General features: G+C 43.4%; 1 protein-coding gene and 1 long non-coding RNA gene across 2 annotated transcripts; one reads left to right on the top strand and one right to left on the bottom strand.

Annotated features, from left to right (window-relative positions):
• Positions 1-1,192: 1,192 nt before the first annotated feature.
• On the top strand, positions 1,193-11,152 carry slc41a2a (solute carrier family 41 member 2a). The gene is made up of 10 exons (XM_073471408.1): positions 1,193-1,570; positions 1,904-2,011; positions 2,528-2,599; positions 2,682-2,826; positions 3,305-3,451; positions 3,615-3,762; positions 8,847-8,926; positions 9,413-9,544; positions 9,629-9,777; positions 9,902-11,152. The coding sequence occupies exons 1-10, from the start codon at positions 1,193-1,195 to the stop codon at positions 10,076-10,078; spliced, it is 1,536 nt and encodes a 511-aa protein (XP_073327509.1). The 3' UTR covers positions 10,079-11,152.
• LOC141000639 (uncharacterized) lies at positions 2,483-3,730 on the bottom strand. The gene is made up of 3 exons (XR_012179560.1): positions 3,638-3,730; positions 3,263-3,531; positions 2,483-2,819 (listed from the first exon to the last, which is right to left on the bottom strand). It is a non-coding gene; the product is annotated as an uncharacterized lncRNA (long non-coding RNA).
• Positions 11,153-19,175: the final 8,023 nt, after the last annotated feature.

Genomic DNA, 19,175 nt, shown 5'->3' with positions numbered 1-19,175 from the left:
TGGGAACCTTTCTGACCATTTTCAGGGGCTTGATTTTTAGAAATAGCTTTTTTATCATTTATTTATTCATTTTATTTGTCAGGGACAGTGCATATTGATGAACATTGCTGTAAATATGCCAGAATTAGCCAAGAGGCTAGTTTTCATCTGTTGTCCCTGGCCAGATGTAAAGTGGCATATCATAACTATAAAACTAATCTGCCAAACTGTAGGCGAGACTATAGTTTATATAAACACTAGCTACTATTCTTTCAAGCTTTTCAACAGCATTGTGTTAAAATTGTTATTTATTTTGTACAATCCCTCGCCTGCAGCTCTGCCACCTCAGCTGTTTACTACCTGGTCATCTCTTAGGAATTTCTAATGAAGCACATTGTCTCCGTCAGACAACACAGCCTCAGTGTTGCTGATGGGAATCCGGCATGAGGAATGATAATGTAGGCAATCTGTTCCATCAGATGACTCTGAGGCAGCCTCGTTCAACAGCCGAGCACACACATGGCAAAGTCGCACACTTGATTATTCACGGACGTAAAATAAGTCATGTATGTATCTCTTCGGCGCTTCAGAGCTTCTTCACTTAAAGGAGACATATGATGCTCATTTTCAGGCTCATGATTTTATCTTGCGTTGCTGCTAGAGCAGGTTTACATGCTTTAATACTCAGAGAACACATCAGTTTTCTCATACTGTCTCTTTAAGGCCCCCTCCTCCTTAATACCCAGTCTCCTCTCATTGGTCAGCTCACACACGCCTGAGCAAGCACCGCTAACAACAACAACTCAGCTGTGCTAAATTAATTTCTACGGACCTAACTAGCCGCTTTGCATAAATCAAGCAAACGTGTGACTCGGTGACGTAGAGTGATGTCACAAAGTCACTGAATTAAAGGTGTGCCGACTGACGAGGCGTTTAAGGAGCAGTGTTTTCTGTGGGAGAGAGGAGCATCTGTTGGTGCGGATTTGACCTTTAACTTTTGCTGATATTGTTATGCTGCTCCGCATTCATCAGTTCTTTATTGCTTTTATCTGCTACTAATTATAACCACTCATTTGTGTCTCGTTGTCAGACTTGGGAATACTTTTCAAAGCAAATCATTTTTGGTGCTGCTCGTTTTCTTTTCAGGCCAACTGCAGTGTCGGTGCCACCGGAGCAGCAGGGATAACGTCCTGCCAAAACCCAACTTCACACCATGGTTGTCCCAGAGTCACAAGACGGGCAGCTGTCCCCAAGTGGCCTTGCGGGCAGAGGCACCAGCCAACAGTACAGATCCAACCCGTCCTCGTCTCAACCCTCTGGAGGTCCAAAACATTTAAGCTCTAACGAGAATATTTCACCAGTCGACGCCAGTATCCATCATGAGCCGCAGGAGTACACCGAGACGGACTTTCTGCTCCCGAGTAAACTGTATCGTGCGTCAGGGGTCAGCGGATCCATGAGAGCAAAGCGTGCAGATGGCTCCGGTGCACCTGCTGAGACAGTCTGCTCCATGGTGCTTCAGATCCTGGTGCCATTTCTGCTGGCCGGGTTCGGGACAGTCTCTGCCGGGATGCTGCTTGATGTGGTTCAGGTGAGGAAAGGGGGAAAAAAAACAGAAACTGAGGAGGAACAATGAAGTGGTTTAGTTGTCATTTCCAAAATGCCTTCAAGCTAGAGATGAAGAGTGGAAACAGGTGCAGAGGGAAGACGCAGGTAAAGTCGGCCCGGAAATTCTGTTGGCGCAGGATGGAGGTTCTGCTGTACTGAGATCAGTTAGAGGAGAAACTTGGGAATTAAAAAACAAACCGACCAAAAACTAATTTGAATTTCAAAGTTGGTGTTTTTAATCTAAGTGTACGTCACGTTTTTAAAAATAAAGATGAATCGTTGTGATGTTTTGTGGTGCTGGTGTGTTTTGGACCAGAACTGGGACGTGTTCCAGGAAATCACAGAGCTCTTCATCCTGGTCCCTGCAGTGTTAGGCATGAAGGGGAACCTGGAAATGACTCTGGCCTCTAGACTCTCCACTGCTGTGAGTGTGCGCACGTAAACACACACACACAACTCGTGTAATCCAGTCACACACACACCGTGACGCACACACAAAGTGACCTCTTACAAAGAAATACCGTGAGGTGTGAGTGAGACGGACGTGTTTACAACTTTACACACAGTATAAAACGACAATTAACACAATGCAGTGAAAGATGTATTAAAATGGACAAAGTGGGCGACGTACTTATAAATAAACTGATTGTCGGGGTAACTACGACCTCTCTCAGAATTATATTTCTGCCTTATTGCATCACGGGTTTTCTGTCCTCGTGTGAAACTCCTCACCGACCCGTGAAGACCACTGCAGCAGACCAACACGGAGGACATCTTCTGCTGGACAAAATAAAGATAGTCCAACAAATCTGACACCCTGGAGAAGGGGGGATATAATCAGCAAATGTCTGTTAACAGCTCTGACCATTCAGAAAAGTGCTATATAAGCCCAATATATTAATTATTATATTATATATTATTATATATCTGTAATTGTCAGGTGAATGCAGGAAAAATGGAACCTGCCAGTGAAAAGTGGATGTTGATCGTCGGGAACCTGGCGCTCAAACAGGTATCGTGTCTCATTTCCTGACTACCTGCAAAATGTAATTGCACTCTACCGACACTTTCTTCACACCGTCTTCATCTTACAGCTGCAGGCCACAGTGCTCGGCCTGTTGGCCTCTATGATGGCGACTCTGCTGGGCTGGATGGCAGAAGGAAAGATGCCTCCTCACCACGTGGTGCTGCTGTGTTCGGCCAGTGTCTCTACGGCCTTCATGGCTTCACTGCTGCAGGGTAACAACAACACAACCTGCCGTCATCTCCAACCACTCACCTTTACATCGTGATCACACACCTACACACAACATCATTACATCTGTTCAAACCCAGTCTCTCCCTCTCTGCTTCATCCATGACCTCTGGAGTTTAATATGATATAACACATGCATTATATACATTTTCTTCTCGTTTTGTTAAGTGAGCTTCTCTCAATGATATAAATGAATGTAGGAAGTGTAGTATGAACACAGGGACTGTAACGAGGCTCATCTAGGGCATTTAAATCGTGGGGTTTATCAACGTTGGTAGCAGAATATCTTCAGATGAACCCATAATTTGATTTTCGGCAGGGACTGCTTCTTTTCCTGCTACATCACCTTTGTTTTCTGCATAATCAAAACCTCTATTTACATTCAGGTAAGCATGAGTGTATCAGTTCTTTCTGACTCACCTCATAGGTTAACATTACTACCTTGTCTTTAACCCTGTCTAGGTATTATAATGGTGGGAGTGATAGTCGGCTCCCATCGGTTGGGAATCAACCCGGACAACGTGGCCACACCGATGGCTGCCAGCTTCGGGGATCTCATCACTCTTGCCTTGCTGGCTTTCTTCAGTCAGTGGTTCTACTCCTTCATGGGTAAGAGAGAGATGAAGGCTGCAAGATGGTCTGGTGTAATTTCCACTGTTGGCCAACAGATGGTACTTGTGACCCTGAAACTGACACATCAGTTAGGATCAGAACCTGTACATACTTCATGACTGTAAATAAAGGTATAAATAATGACCCTTTCTCTTGACAGAGCTGTATTCCTACGTGTTGTACCTGGTGGATCTGTTATTTCTGTGCCTGATTCCTCTTTGGGTCGTCATCGCTTCAAAACATCCGGCCAGTAACCTGCTGCTGCGCACAGGCTGGGAACCAATCATAACAGCGATGGTCATCAGCAGGTACTCGCCTCGTTCTCTTATCTGACTTTTTCAAAAAAAGCGTGCACACGTATCCAGACTGCTCGGACTTTGTACATTTTATGAGTAGTGTGGGTTTGGCGGTTTATAAAGTCATTGATTTGTTAGTTTTTAACATGTTTGTTCTCTCTGTGACCAAAAAACAGGACAAAATCTAAAAAGTGATAAGAGGCAGCTCTAGTAATGTTGTCTGCCTCCTTTCATGTATCAAATATGGCATCACATATTTAGGAAAGAGTCTAAAATAGAGACTCTGGCATTTTGTGGTGCTGAAATGATGATTCCTCGTCGTTGTGGTAAAAAATCAGACCAGATTTTACTCATATGTGAACGCAGATATATACGTTGTGGAAAAAACCTCTTCAGATGAGGCCAGTGAATATTCAGGTCTTGAAAAGTCAAAGACAGTCGGGTGCAATTCTTAGATTTACTGTAGCTTGGTACAAAGTACAGCAAACTGAGGTGAATACACAGATCCCGCTCCTTATATACCATGGATGACCGTCTGGATGTGGGCATGTTCCTTCAGGGTACAGAGGTCAGTATTTGATATCTTGATGTCTTGTATCACATGTGCCGAACAGCCTTTATGCATGAGTTGGCACAAACATAACATACGTGACACTTCACAAGCCTCTACAGTTTCCCAGCAGATCATTGTTTTGTTCAGGATGATTAATGTTATTTTACTTTGTGCGTCAGTCGTTTTGATGTTGTAGCTGATTGGTGTATTCTGTCGGGGTACGTGCCAAAATTACTGAATCATGGCATGAATCGACAGGCGTGTCAGATAACAGAGAACAGTCGAGGAAGGCATGTGAGGCTCTGTGACTTTGTTAAGTGAGGTGTTTGTTATACTTTTCTCAATTATTTTCAGATCTTAGTAGAGCGTTCAGTTCAGCTTCACCTACAGTCTCAAAAAAAACCCATTAACACCTGCTAACATCTGGCTTCTGTTTTTAATGAGAATGGGTACAGTGGGCATTCACTCCAGTGTCACACGGTACTCATCGGCTCCAGCTCAGGTGTTCAGACATGCCAGTTTTCGGAAGAAGCGAGAGAGGTTTAGGTGGTGCTGGTTAGCGGTCTGCAAGCCCGTGCCCATGAACTGCTCATGACGTAGAGGCCCGACCCGACAATAAGCCCGACTGTAATGCACCATTTGAAGCCCGAGTCTAATCCCGAATATCAGAAATGGACTTGGGGGCAGAGAGCGACAAAAAGCTGCTCTAAAGTCAAAGGCGCTGTCTGTTTCCTGCTATTTATGGAGCGCATTATTCAGACAGTCAGATTCTAGGTTCTGTATTGTAGGCAACTGGACTTGTTTCAGTTTCTTTAACCTCTCATCCAAGAGGCTTCTTCAGTTCTAACTAACTGGAGGGGAGTTGCAGGCTTGTAAGCTCTGTGTGGGAGCGTCCTTACAGAGTCGTTAAGGACACGTGTGAGCTCTGAGTTTAAGAGTTGTCAGGGCCCAACCGGCCTTCATGTTTAAACACAAAGCCCGACCCGGACCTAGCCTGAGGTCGGGCCTCAGGTTCAGTAGGGCTCGGGTCGTGTTGCAGACGTGCTGATGGTTGTTTGACACATTCAGGTCGTCAGCCAGTTGATGGTTTTCTTCAGTGCGGGGGTCCTGGTCGTGAGCTGAAAACCATCTTTGACATATTTGTGTAGCTCCTCTTCTACTCGGACCCTCTTTGTAATGTTGTAATGCACATTTCCCCTCCAGCTCCAGTCAGCAGTCAACGTGAACATGAACACCTGACAGTGGAGGTCACCTCCGTGCATCGCTGCTGCAGTCAGGTTGATAAACGGGAGTGACAATAAATCTGCTTCTTAATCTGTAACGTTTAAAAATTAATCTCTGAGCTCTCCTCGCGTTGGTGAATGGCTCCGGATCCGAGAGGAACCAAACGCAGATCTTGGACAAAACTCCACACATCAGGTTGGCCGATGTGGAAGCACATACTCTGCGACCACATATCAATTAATAATGGTTTGTAACCTACAACGGTCTGAGCAGCGCGCAGAGTCAGGTCTAATGTATGTTTATTGTAAACTACATAGAGAATACAACAAACCATTGTGAGGAACTGAAGGAAGGAGCTTGTATCAGTCTTATATAGGGTCCGAAGACCGCCCCATGTGCGTCACCGAACCTCTTCATCACCCCTTGTGATGCCGGCTGCCTGTGAGTCATCAGTATCTTGTTTCTCAAACTTGATTTCCTTATATGGAGTTGTTTTTCTCAACTTGACCATTCGCCAGTTTTGATGGGAGCGCATCCAGGATTTCAGGCATATCCAGACATCTTACACAATAACTTTTTCAACATCCTCCAAAACATTTTTCGGTTGAACCAGATGTGTCGTTTCAACAGAGCTGTTATTTAAAAAAGTATCAAACCAGCAGACTTTGTCTCCCAGTTGTCCACAAGTGAATCTTTGTACATTTCTAACCTGATTCATGAGTACGATTATACATTTTCCATACCATGATTATCGTGCACATTAATACTGTTGCGTATATAATGCTTTTATTTTGTGCACATTATCACTTCAAAACACTGTCTGTAACCAAAACATCCCTTTCCTGACCCTCCTGTTTCCTGAGTGTGTGTGTGTGTGTGTGTGAGAGAGAGAGAGAGAGTGTGTGTGTGTATTTCAGGCCTCAGTCCTTGGACAAATCAGTCTCTCATACACTTTCATACAAAAAAACCCAGTAACACCTGCAAACATCTGGCTTTTGTCTTTTGAATGTGAATGAGGACGACGGCATTCACTCCCGTGTCAAATGACCCGATGGTCACGTGTGTTTATCAGCTCCAGCTGCGATCGGCTCTGGGGTGTAATCGCAACAACCGGGTGGACACGCTAATTGTCGCCCCTTGTCAGGCTTGTTAACGTCACGTCCGCTGGCTTTGGAAGCTTTTCCGTCGCTGTTCGAGACCCGCTGAGTTTAAAAGAGTAACTGAAGTAGAAGATACTGATGGGATGAAATCATCTGTTGTGGATTGTATTTCTTTCTTGGCATGTAGCCACATCTGTTTCACATTTCTGTCAATGTATGGAGGTTTGAAGATAAACACACAGCGACAGGTATTACTATTTACAGGCTCAGACGAGTGACCTGAGCTAACCTGTTAAGCTGTTCCAGATGTTTCTTTGTTTAGAGTTACTATCTAGTCTTCTTGAGGATCTCTCTCTGAGGCAAACTCGTCTCTTGGCAATGGGAAGGGAGACAGTGTTTTAAAAAAAACCTGCACATACAAGCTAATTTTGATGTAAAAGTGGTAATAGTGCAGAGTCCAAAGAGTTTCCTGTCCCTCCCTGTGTTTTCACCTCTATGCCTTCCAGTCTGCCGTAAGTGGTGCGCATGTTGTCTTACTTCCTCTTGGACATACTATCATATATCTCATCCTTATCCGCCATCTCCGTCTCCTCTAACTTTTTCTTCAGCGCTGTGTTGAAACTTCTTTATACTGAGGTATCATTCAGGTTTCTGCTGCCAAGATCTGCAGGTGTTCACAGCACCCTGGTCTATTATAAATCAACATGAATTACATGTTTGGTGCTCCCTCATCTACAGCGTTTGGGACTAGTTTAGTCTATTTTCCTGCCTTAGCGCTCTTTCTGTTACTGGCACCCATTCAAGGTGATTCGCTAGTGGTCCCTGACCTGCTGTCATAACTTCCTCTTATTCCAACGTTTTCTCTGAATCAAATGATACAGAAGCAGTTAAATATGTAGCAATACACACAGTGGGATTTTTCTTAGCAGAAAGGCACTTGGCGTACTCTGTCCAGCTCCTTTACCAAGAAAAGCTGCAATAATCCGACCTCTTACCTTCCTCTACCCACTCAGTACGTACGAGTATGTACCAAGTTTCACTGTTTACAGGATGTGGTCACTTCTGTTTGTCTGAGATATAGACCGGCTGTGTTAGTAAGTGCTCTACAGTCTAATATGTTTCTGACAATGTCGTCATCTGCACCTGCAAAACCAAGTGCATGAATATGTGATTAAAAAAAACAACTCCTTATATGGTACAAACAAAGCTCAGTTTCATTACTAAGAAATATGGTTCAGCTGAGGACAGGCACAATCCATGTTTCAGTAGTTGTATCGGTGATCGAACACAGACACAGACACAAAACAAGTCCAATAAAATAGACTAAATAAACTAAATAAGATATTTACAGTATTTACATGAGGTGCAAAGTAGCATTGATGGGAGGTGGATGGGAGTTTAGGAGCTGAACAGCCTTGGAAACAAAGGCTCCTCTGTGTCCTGCAGCAGAGCCGGCGTCCTGAGGGGAGCCATTCAAACGCTGGGAACAGAGCGTGGGAGAGGTTCTGAAGGATCCTGCGAGCTGTCCTCAGTGTTCGCTGCCAGAATGGGCCAGTTGGTTCCTGGTACTTGTTCCAACACTTTACCAAATAGTAGTCTCCACCTATTTCTTAAACACCCGCACCTGAGGGTGCTGAGGGACATTGCCCGATTTGTCTGTGGCCCTTCTCATTGGTTGACCTTTTTCGTCACACCCAACGCCTGCCTCCTTTTAGGTTTTGTACATTAGCCAATAGTATCTTTCCTGAAAATTATAAAAGGTGTGGTCAGTATATGATTAAACTCTTGGCCCCCTGAAGAAGTAATCAAGAACCAAAACGAAAAGGTGAAAAAATGCCCTATCTTGCATTGTTCAAAGAGGTGATCCTTTATCAGGATCCACACCAAAAGTTGAAGGGGTCTATTCTGGGCCGATACCCACCCTCCATCCAAGTTTCATGGAAATCCGGTCAGTAGTTTTTGTGTAATCCTGCTCACAAACCAACCAACCGAACAGACACAGGTGAAAACATAACCTCCTTGGCAGAGGTAACAAACCGTTTAACAAAAACGCTGCATACTTATCCAAGTTATGATTATTTTGATAGCAGGTTCAGCTACAACAGGAAGTTGTTTAAAGCATCCCGCTTTGTTCAAAAATTGAGTCTGTTAATATGTTGTTGTACCTGCAGAATGTGCGGCGCTTCTAAAAACATGGTTTTGGTTTTCTTCCTTTTTAGTATCGGAGGACTTATTCTGGACAAGACTGTGTCAGATCCAAACCTGGCAGGAATCATAGTTTATGCTCCAGTCATAAATGGTGAGTCGTCCTCTTCTGGGCTGCTGTTTATGTTTGTTTGTTTGTTTGTTTGTCTGTTTTTGAAGATGCAGAACGAAAACAAAAACATTTAACAGATGCTTTTAACACCCAGTCGTCCACAACCAACAACGCTATTTGCAGCTGAGGTGGAACAGCCAGTGTAGCTGTTTTACACCCAGGTGAAGCTAAGCTAACCAAGCAGTAGGCGGTGCGCTGAAAAAGCACAGCCCGGATGTCACGTTGTGGTGTCCAGTCACACAAGCTGACGCGTGACTGAGACCACAGTGGAGTGATGCGTCATGTGTCTGTCATGTGTTTGGTCAGTGAGCTCATGACAACACGTGTCACAGGTCCGATCACAAACACAGTGGTCGCCAGTGTATCGTTTGAGTTTGTTTTTTAAAATTCAGATATCTTCTTTGTTTGCGCCACATGTCAGTATGACCTCACTGTTGACCCCGCCCACACCTTTTCTCTCCCGTTCAGGTATTGGAGGAAACCTCGTCTCCATACAGTCTAGTCGTATTTCTACTAATTTGCATTTGTATTACCCACCTGGAGAGGTTCCTGAAGACCGCAGGAGCTGCTTCAACCCTTGTCGCTCTTTCTTTGGTTCAGGTAAAGATGTAAATACAGGCAGCCTGTTAATCTAATACACACACACAGACACACTCCACCTGATGTTCGGCTTTGTCATGGCAGGACCGAACCATCGATCTGCTCAGGTTCTGCTTCTCCTGGTCATCCCCGGTCAGCTGGTCTTCTTACACGCTATTCACCTGATCAAAGGAGGCCACACTTTGCCCAGTCCTCTCTTGACTGTAACCTTCTTGTCCGCGTCACTGATCCAGGTGAGTCAGATGTGCTTCATCGCTGCTTTACAATATCTGAAAAAAAAACAAAGTGTGCTTCTTCCCTTGAATTTCCAAGACGAAAAAAAAAAGCTAATCTAGTCACTGCATGTCTGCCCTCTAGGTCTTCTCCCTGCTGTGTATAGCCGACTGCATGGTCCACTGTCTTTGGCGGAGGAGTAAAGACCCAGACAGTTATTCAATACCCTACCTGACGGCTCTCGGAGACTTACTGGGCACTGCTCTCCTCTCTCTTGCCTTTCTCATGCTGTGGTGCGTTGGCGACTCGGGCAGTGTGTAGATTAAAATCAAGAGAAAAAGGTTTGAGGAAGAAGAAATATAACAACAAAGCACCAATTATAGCAGTAACATAATATTTAAAAAAAACAAAGGAGGTGATCACTTTCGTGCACTCAACTGCAACACACATCATGTTTGCAGGACCGAGGCTTTGCAAACTCTTTACATCTGTCGTTTTTGGGGTCTTTTGATACGCTGAATGGAGGGAAATGAAAGTGGCATCACAGTACATGTCTGTATCTTACTCTCTGTTCCCCTTTTTAGATTAGCACATGTGTTTGTCTCTGCTGACTCTGAAAGTAGAGTTACACTGAGGTACCTCTCCCCTCCTTAGCCATATTTTCATTCGTAGACTGAAGGAGGAACCGTTGTGTTGACAGCTGCGGCGCTAAGGCGAGCCACTGAGGTGTATGCTGTTAGATGCAGCATATTTATACAAATGGTTCGTATTAGGAGGATATATTGGACTGTTAGTTGCTGTTTGGGCCTTCCTGAATTGGAGGTTATTTGATTAGGGGTACCAGAATGCTGATGGTGCTGCTGTCAAGATAACATATACCAGATTTTAGGTCAGCAGAGTCATGGAGGCCCTGGGTCAGAGGTGAAGAGCAATATGGTGGGGCACCCTCTTCTCATCTGTCCCTCTCTTAATATGAAACATATGTTATAACTAAGTTTTTGACCAAAACAAGCTCGGTATATAAGGAGCTGTCTGCATATTTTCGTCAGAGTTTCATTATTCGGCTGGAGGCTCTCCAAGTAACGTGTTACTTGATTACGATACTGGACTTATTGTAATAAATTTCTTATACAACTAAGACAGTGTCGGCGGAGTTTTTCTTCAAACATCTTCAACTGCATCGCCTTTAATTAATCATGGCTGTTGAATCACAACATCAGTAAAAACATGCCTGCACATTTCAGCCATGAAGGCCTTCATCAGGTAAAAAAAATGTCCGCCTTTGGGCTCTCACATTTATAGGTTAGCAGACAGTCACATGATCAGTATAGACAGTTGGTCACAGGATCAATGCAGACAGGTGAGCAGTAACATGATCCGTCTAGATAACCACATGACAGCCTATTCAATTGTCACATGATCAGCATGAGCAGGTTGGTAGTCACATAATTAAGCGGTTAAAATCAAAAGACTGAGAATGTTTAGCAGAAAAATATCACAAACGTACAACAACAATATGTCAATACACTCAGAAAAACATCAATTAGTCATTTCTCAAATGCCAGAAGTAACTTTTTCTGGTCTAGTTCCCTGTTCAAACTACTGGGTAGCTTTCAAGAGCCTTTTTAAATCTGTCTCCTCCCCTTGTCTCTAACTTAAACTGGTGTTGTTGGAGCGTCTTGTTAGCTGGATGGTTACAGCAACACGCCGTATAACCACAATGTCACCGGTTTCGCCACAGCTGCTGACCTTTGTTCTCTCCGCTCCATTTCTTGTCCGTCTCGTCTTTACCTCACTCTGTCAAATAAAGGCTAAAACAAAAAATCTGTGAAAAATTGTTTGGTTTATATTGTGAATTTTAAAAGCACTGTTATACACTGAGCATTAAAAGTGTGACAATACTGTAAAAGATTGTTCCCCATTGTCGGAGTCGGATTACAAAACTGCCAGGACAATCTTCGACTTGCGAAACATAAAAATGTTGATCTGAGATTTCAAATCTGGGTTTCCGTTAAGTGAGAAAGATTGTGTTTCCTGTTATTGCCCAACTGCCCGGACTGATGTATTTTGCAAATGACCTGAGGAGTCTCAACTTATCATGATCATTGTCAGAAAAGTTGAGATCCATACACTCCTGCCGTACACAAATGCAAGTATAAAGGACATTATACATAGTCCTTGTCTAGTGCAGATGAGAGTTGGTCAAACGCCAAGTTCGACACAATATTTCTTTTCTAGAAATTCCTTTATTGCTTGCAAGAGTCACACATCAGCAGCGCATAGATGATGACTGAAGAGAGGGAGTGTAGCGGTCACAAGGTTACATCTGGACCACTTAGAATAACACTCCCATCATCTCCACTGTCTCCACAGATTAACATAAATTTAACATGCACATGCATCCCATAGTTTATGTTTCATATATCAACCGTTATCAGGACATGTAGACACAGGAGAGGTTTACTCTTCAGGATGAACTCCTTGGACAAGAGTCTGTTGTCTTATCTGTGTTGGGTTTTTCAACCCTCTATCACAAATGCTCTGAAACCATAAAACTGTCACATGACATAAACCACGGGAGGCCCATAGACACAATGTTTCCACTCTTAACACGTCTTCGATACTCGTTAAGTTTCATATAAGGGACATTTGGGAATTTCCCTCACAGTATTGAAGTTAAAACATAATGAAAATAAGAAATAGTTGCATCAAAATGAAGCAACTAATCAGTTTTAAAAGAGTTTGTACTAAGCTGAGGTTGAGAAAGTTGAAGTATCACGATGCAAAGACATCGAACTAAATAATGGATTACTTGAACTGCAGATTCACTGGTTGCTGCACATTTAATAGTCTTCAGAAGAGGAAAGCGGTGTTGTGGCTTTTATCTGTTTTGCATTGATATGCTCCAGTGGTGTGGGGGGAGGGCTCAGTGTGCTGCTGCACAATGCTCCGACTTTACAAGTGGCACCTTTACAACCACCTCTTATTTCCCGGGGAAGAGCTTTCAAACAGTTGACTTGTATGCCGATCTTTGAAGAGAGTGAGAGTCTGTTGACACCTTGCTTTGATATGCGTCTTAGGTGATCTAATCAACGTCAACAGCTACGTCAATTCACACCTGGCTTTACAACTCACTCAAGTCTTGAGTGGCCACTTGTGATAATGTCCCACTTCCACGCTCTATGTGCAAATAAAATCTTTTACTTGCTGGGAGAAACAAACACAATGTATTTACACATAGAAAGACATTTGCATGTTGTAAATGTACAACTTTTGCAGAATTCACAAGAAGGCCAGGGACTTCCTCCATGGGTGACCAAGAAGAAGCATTTTAGGTAGTTTATTGTTGAGAGTAAGACACACAGAGGCAGGAAGGTTAAAAAAAAGCTGTAAAGCTTGTGTCCACAGTCCAAAATCCAAAATGCAAGCAACAAAAGGCAGGCAGAGGAAAGCTCAAAGAAAAAAGACTGAAGAAAAACACAAAACTGAGGACAAACCAGAAGTCACGGAGAACAAAGTGGGGACACAGATGAAACAAACAAGTGCCGATGAACAAACGTAAACAGGTGTACACAGAAAAAGGGCGAGAAAAAGACAAAGACAGGAAGTGGAAAATCACAACAAGACACACAGGGAAGAATCTACAAAATAAAACAGGAAATGTTTACTATATCTAACTAAAAAGCATAATTCAAAGAAAACACTTCCACTGCACACAGTATATATGAGTACTGCTTCTGCGTTTGTTTACTAGCTGATCCTGACTTCTCCAATATGGCGGCCGTGCAGATGCATCGCTCGAACATACAGCAGCCAATCAGTTGTTTTCCCAACAACATTTTATCTGAGGGACTTCGCACTTGGATCCAAGAAAGTGCTGTCGAGTGTCAAGTTGTGTCATGTGGCACATTTGATAAACTCTGAATAAACAAGCGTTTAGGATGCCACTCAGTTCAGCTGCTTGTTATAAACACTGACACTCTTTCTCCGCCCCTGTCTGTCAGTTTTAATTTTTAATTTAGTACGCTTTATTGGCATGAAGGTTATGTGAACAATATTGCCGAAGTGTTAAAGATAATACAATTTATCTTATTAAATTATTTGTGAAAGGATTCACAAATGGCTCAGGGCTGCATTTGTTTTCACCATGTGTCCCCATTCCTCCAAGAACACTCTTGACCTTTGACCCATCACAGTCTGTGAGGTACCGGTATTGTCTGTTAATAACAACAAGAAGTAGTAGCCCGACCCTGACACTCAGCAATTAGTCCCAGACCTGAGTTTTAGCTGCCACTGCTGACTCGTACCGTCGTGTATCGACTTCTTAATCTTTGTTTGTCCAAAACGGTTTTTCAGAGTTTCAAAAAGTCACCAATACGGGGGCTGGGCACCATGGTTTGTCCAATCCTGGCCCGTTCTTTTGTTTATGTATGGCACAAGCTCTCCATCGAGATGCCCCTTGGTGTTTTTGTGCAGCTGCCTTCCTCGACTTTCTCAAGCATGTCTTATCTACGAAATGACCTCCCCTGTGCAGCGACTGTCAGACTTTTGTTCTCTCCTCCATGATATGTTCTGCTGCCTTACTGACTGCATCTCTTTTAACAACAATAATACAAAATGTGGTGCATTTAGTCACATGATTTCACTCTTACATTTGTGGTTAACGCAATTCAGTAGTTTAATCATCAGTTCAATTAATAGATGCATGTTCAATCAACTAGTGCAGAGCAATACCTGTTTTAACCATTCATTTATGATTCATTCACATTTTGATTAGTTTCTTTAATATCTCAGCACTTGTTACCAGTTGTCATTAACCACTAACTACTTACTCATGGTTGTATGGTTTTGTTACACTACAGTACTTTTACAGCGGTGTATCAGTGAGAAAATGGCTAAAACTGAGGCTACATGTCAATCATTTCTGTTTTTTTTTATCCTTATCCCACATTAATGCAAAAATAGATTTTCCTGTGAAAATCTTAACTGCATGTTATATATTGAGACTGGGATGTCTACCTCTGGCAACGGACTATATTAGATAATACACACTTATTCTCACACACACACACCGTTCTGTTGCAAACACAATAAGTCAACAAAGAGGAAGGGTGTGTGCCTGCATGCCTCTGTGTGTGTGTGCGTGTGTGTGGAGGGTCGTGACCTAAGGCAGTTCATGTAGAGGTGGATGCCATAAATGCCGTTTGTTTGTAGACCCCCCCACCCGGCCTGACATCCAGTAATGATAAACCCAGATGTGAGTTTAAGGATGCGTAGTAAGCTCGTGCTTTTAAGCTGGTAGAGGCCTGAAGAGTGTCCATCTATTGGAGGTGAGGACCGGTTCTAATGGTGGATGACATCGCGTTATTTGTCTATGGCCCTTAGTGGTTGACCTCTGGTGGAGTGCATAGTAAGCATTTATAGCTGGTAGGAGATTAGCATATAGGGACCCAGGTGATCTCATCTACAGTAGATGATCAGCACTCTACACTCAATTTACATGGTTTATCTCTTGTAACTCGGGATTAAATCTGAACACACTGTATTAGAATAGAGTTTTACGCAACACTTCCCAGCCGACATGTGAAGTGCATGGGCTGCCGTCCTCCAAAGGTGTCGGATCTCAAGCCAGCGTCCGAACCAGAGTGTGGCCACTCCCTGGTATTCTCAAATCTCGGCAAAGTGATGCCCAAAAAGCTTTGCCCTCTGCTCTATCAGAACTCCTCTCGGACCCTCAGTCTTAGGAGATCAACCAAAATTCACCCCCGTTCTCTGGTGTGCGGGTCCTTTTTAGAGTCCGTTCGCTCGTACCCGCCTATTTCCTCTAATTGTTCACTTTTGGGGAACTGAGGGTCCCTCTATCCTGTTGGAAAAGAAAGGGTCTGCATAACACCTCTAGAGAATATCTCTCAAGGGAATGTGTTGTGTGACTATGTTGATGTTATCTAAAATTAGCCTGCAAGTCTCTCTATACTTAGATGGAAATGTATACGTTGAATCAACACTGAACAGCTGAACTGGTCAGTCCTCGGTGTGGGGCCTCTTTCTTTAGCTATTCTCTGACGCACACTGCAGGGCTAATGAGTTGTTACCCTGGACATGAGACCGTTACGTTGTCCCCTTCCCACATATACTTAAAGGGAAGCATCTGGTCTGTCCCATCCTGTCCTGTCACTCAGAGCTCAGGAGGTATAAGAAACACGCAGACACTACACATGTTTCTCACCTCAGACACAGAGGTGTTAGGACGGGGCTGTCTGCGTTTGCTCAGAAAAGGGGTGTGAAGAAACAGCAGCATCTCTGAGACTTCCTCTTCTTCCAGATGAAATAAAACTTAACCCAGTGGTGATACGTGTTTGCATCAAAACACTGCATCTACGAGACGTTGTCACGTTTTTATATATGCACTGTCAAAGGAATTTCCATCTGTTAAGTCTCACAGGTTCACAGTCATAAATGTGTCTCCACACATCTCACACTGTGCTCACCCAGGAGGTCGAGTTGCCCTGAGGTCACGCTCTGATGTCTCCACATTCAAATGTTGTTTTGGGGGCAGCGGTGGAGATTAGCGGCGGAGATTAACGGTGCCGCCTCCCGGACAACCGCGGTCACACTGTGTTCCTCCTGCATCTAAACCTTCACTATATCTCAGATGAGAGACGTGCCGGCGCCACGATGGACTAAACTCCATATTCTCCTGCTACTGTTGACAATGTGATCAAAGTCCTGAATTTGAAAACTAATTTCCTGCCATTTATAAAGTAAAATATATAAAAAATAAAGTACAACTATTAATTAAATTTTCATCACATTCTTGTTTTCCCACTTTTTAATATGTTTTAAATTAATGAAATAGAGAGACAGCGTTTGACATCGCCTACCCACAGCAGTTCAGAAGGCAAACCACACGCAGAACTGGTGACACAATAACAGAAATTTGTCAGAAATTTAGTTATAATTATTGTAGTGGAAAAATACTGCACATGGGACATCCTTTAAGACTCTTTATATCACCGGTCAGGCCAGGAATGTTGTTTTGGACACAATCCTGGTGCCAGTATGGACAGATGTGAGGAGTTATGCCTGCTTTTGCGTTTCTTATGTTACCATCCCCCTCCGTGTCTCATCCTTGGCTTTGAGTCCCAAAAGGTAATAATTGTGAAGTGTGTTGATGTACAGACCCAGATGTGGGTTTGTTTGAAAAACCCCACAAGAGGATGTTTTGGGCCTTTAGCCAGAAAGGGGGGAGGGGTATGTATGGTAATGCATTGATAAACTACAGTGTTGTGGGGGCAGGGCTCAGTGTGCTGCATGTTCAATAACCTTCAGCTCTTCATAAACAAAATGAATCCTTCTCAATCATTACTTATGACTCACTACTGCCTGTATTTTCTTTATTTAGTTTTATTCCAGACATTTGTGGGCAACAACCTTTAGATAGTGTCCCTGTAGTCCCCAGCAATTATCAGCATGCAGGCTGTGAGGTAGCGATGCATCCAAGAAGAGGGGCCAACTGTGAGCGATGGCATTTACGAGCCAGAACAAACAATCCCTGCAAATCCTTTAAGTGCAAAGAAGGTGATAAATTCTGGCGACCTGTCTGATTTGTGGTTGATTTAAATATCAAAACACTGACTTCACACTGAAGTGGCACCTTTCCAACCGTCGCCTGTTCTCCGGTTTTAAACTCCTCTTTGAATGAAAGGAGACATTTTCTTACCAATCGCTGCACTGTTGATATAATAGGAATATAACAGAGTTTTAGCTTGTAGTGTTGGACGGTAACAGCATATTTACTTGAGAACTTTAGGCTTACTTAAGTATAAACACATATACACTTGTTGTTTGAGTTTGTCTGAACCAATCTGGCCCCGGTGAAGGTTTCTTTTCCACCATATTCCTGAGGGAACACCAAAAGTTGTGACCCTGCCAGCTATGGAAAACTACATTTCTACATTTGCTACTGCAAAAACTGGTAAATGTTGCTGTTATGTGCAATTCAGTGGTGAGAAAATGAAGACTGCTGATGTCTATAATCATATTCAGTAAAGAAATGTTTCACATTAATAGTATTATTGAAATTAGACTACATTGTTGTGTTTACAGGGATATTGTTGGTTGTCAGAAGTCCAGGTTCTGGGCCAGAGAAAAAGTCTGGACTTCTTGACACAACTCAATACTCAAAGGAAACCACAGGAGATGAGCAGAATCTGTTGCAAAAGAGTTTATTGTGTTTTCCACTCAGCAACACCATTGAACCCGAGCAGGCCCGTGAACATAACTGAATCTGAGCCTCGGGGTGAACGACCCTCCAGGGACTTTACCAACTGCTGATTTCAGTATTTTTTGTTGGTATTTTTTCCACTGCTGCTTGGTTCTTTTACACCATTGTTTTCTGGCCTTTTCAGACTATATTTTTTATAAAGTTCACACAAATCAGAGTATATGAGTTATAAAACACTGAGTGCACAAATTATATGATTTGTTTAAAGCTTAAGTTCATCACAACAAAATACCAGGGACATATATTTTTCTTAGGATGGGAGGGTCGTGTCCCCCCTGTGATTTATGCTTAAGTATACAGTTTGTAGTGTCAGTGTCATGTTTCTGCATAGTCAGAACTAATATATCCCCTTTTCCACTGGTCAAAAGTCCCACTTGAACCCGCTACGATCAGGCTTTTGTGTGCAATGGGAATATGTAAGCTGCTTTTACACCCGGGTCAACTGACTCTGCAGAAGACACAGGTTATATCACCTCGGCTCGGCTGGTGAACACGCTAAATCCCAAGTGATTTTTCAACATCCATAACGTAACGCTTCAGACAAAAATCACAGACAGGCTGCCCTTCCTGCGGGAAGTGGGAATGGGGTCAACACAGATTTTTGGTGGGTTGACCCACATTTAAAAAAAACTTTGTAGACCCGCTAATTTTGGTGGGAAAGCTGTAACACTTTCAAGTTCTGCTCAGTATGAACGTACGACCTCCAGTCGCCTCCATCTGCAGAGGAGGCTGAGGTCCTTTGGGGTGCAGAGGACATTACTTCCAACATTTTATGACACTGTGGCGGCATCAGCGCTCCTTTATGCAGGTAGCAGCACGGACAGGGACAGGACGGGACTAAACAAACGGGTCAGGAGGGCGGCTCTGTTCTGGACCGTCCACTGGACTAAAGGCGGTGGGTGAGGCTATGACACCCACTGTGCAAGAAGGAGCGCTACCGCAGATCATTGCATTGCATATTTTTCTGATTCTCTGTCCTGTACTGTTGCATCTGGATAAATAAAGCCAATCTTAATCTTAATTGTCAGAATTCGGACTTTGAAGAGATTGTTACTGATTAATTGTATTTCAACGCTGACAAAAATAAACCCCCTCCTCTCATTGCATCCTGCACAACTCCTCCATATGAGAGCG

Source organism: Pagrus major, chromosome 8, assembly GCF_040436345.1.
Source record: "Pagrus major chromosome 8, Pma_NU_1.0".
NCBI classification, from domain to species: Eukaryota; Metazoa; Chordata; class Actinopteri; order Spariformes; family Sparidae; genus Pagrus; species Pagrus major.
The sequence above is the reverse complement of the archived record's forward strand: the minus strand, read 5'-3'. Positions and strand labels throughout refer to the sequence as shown.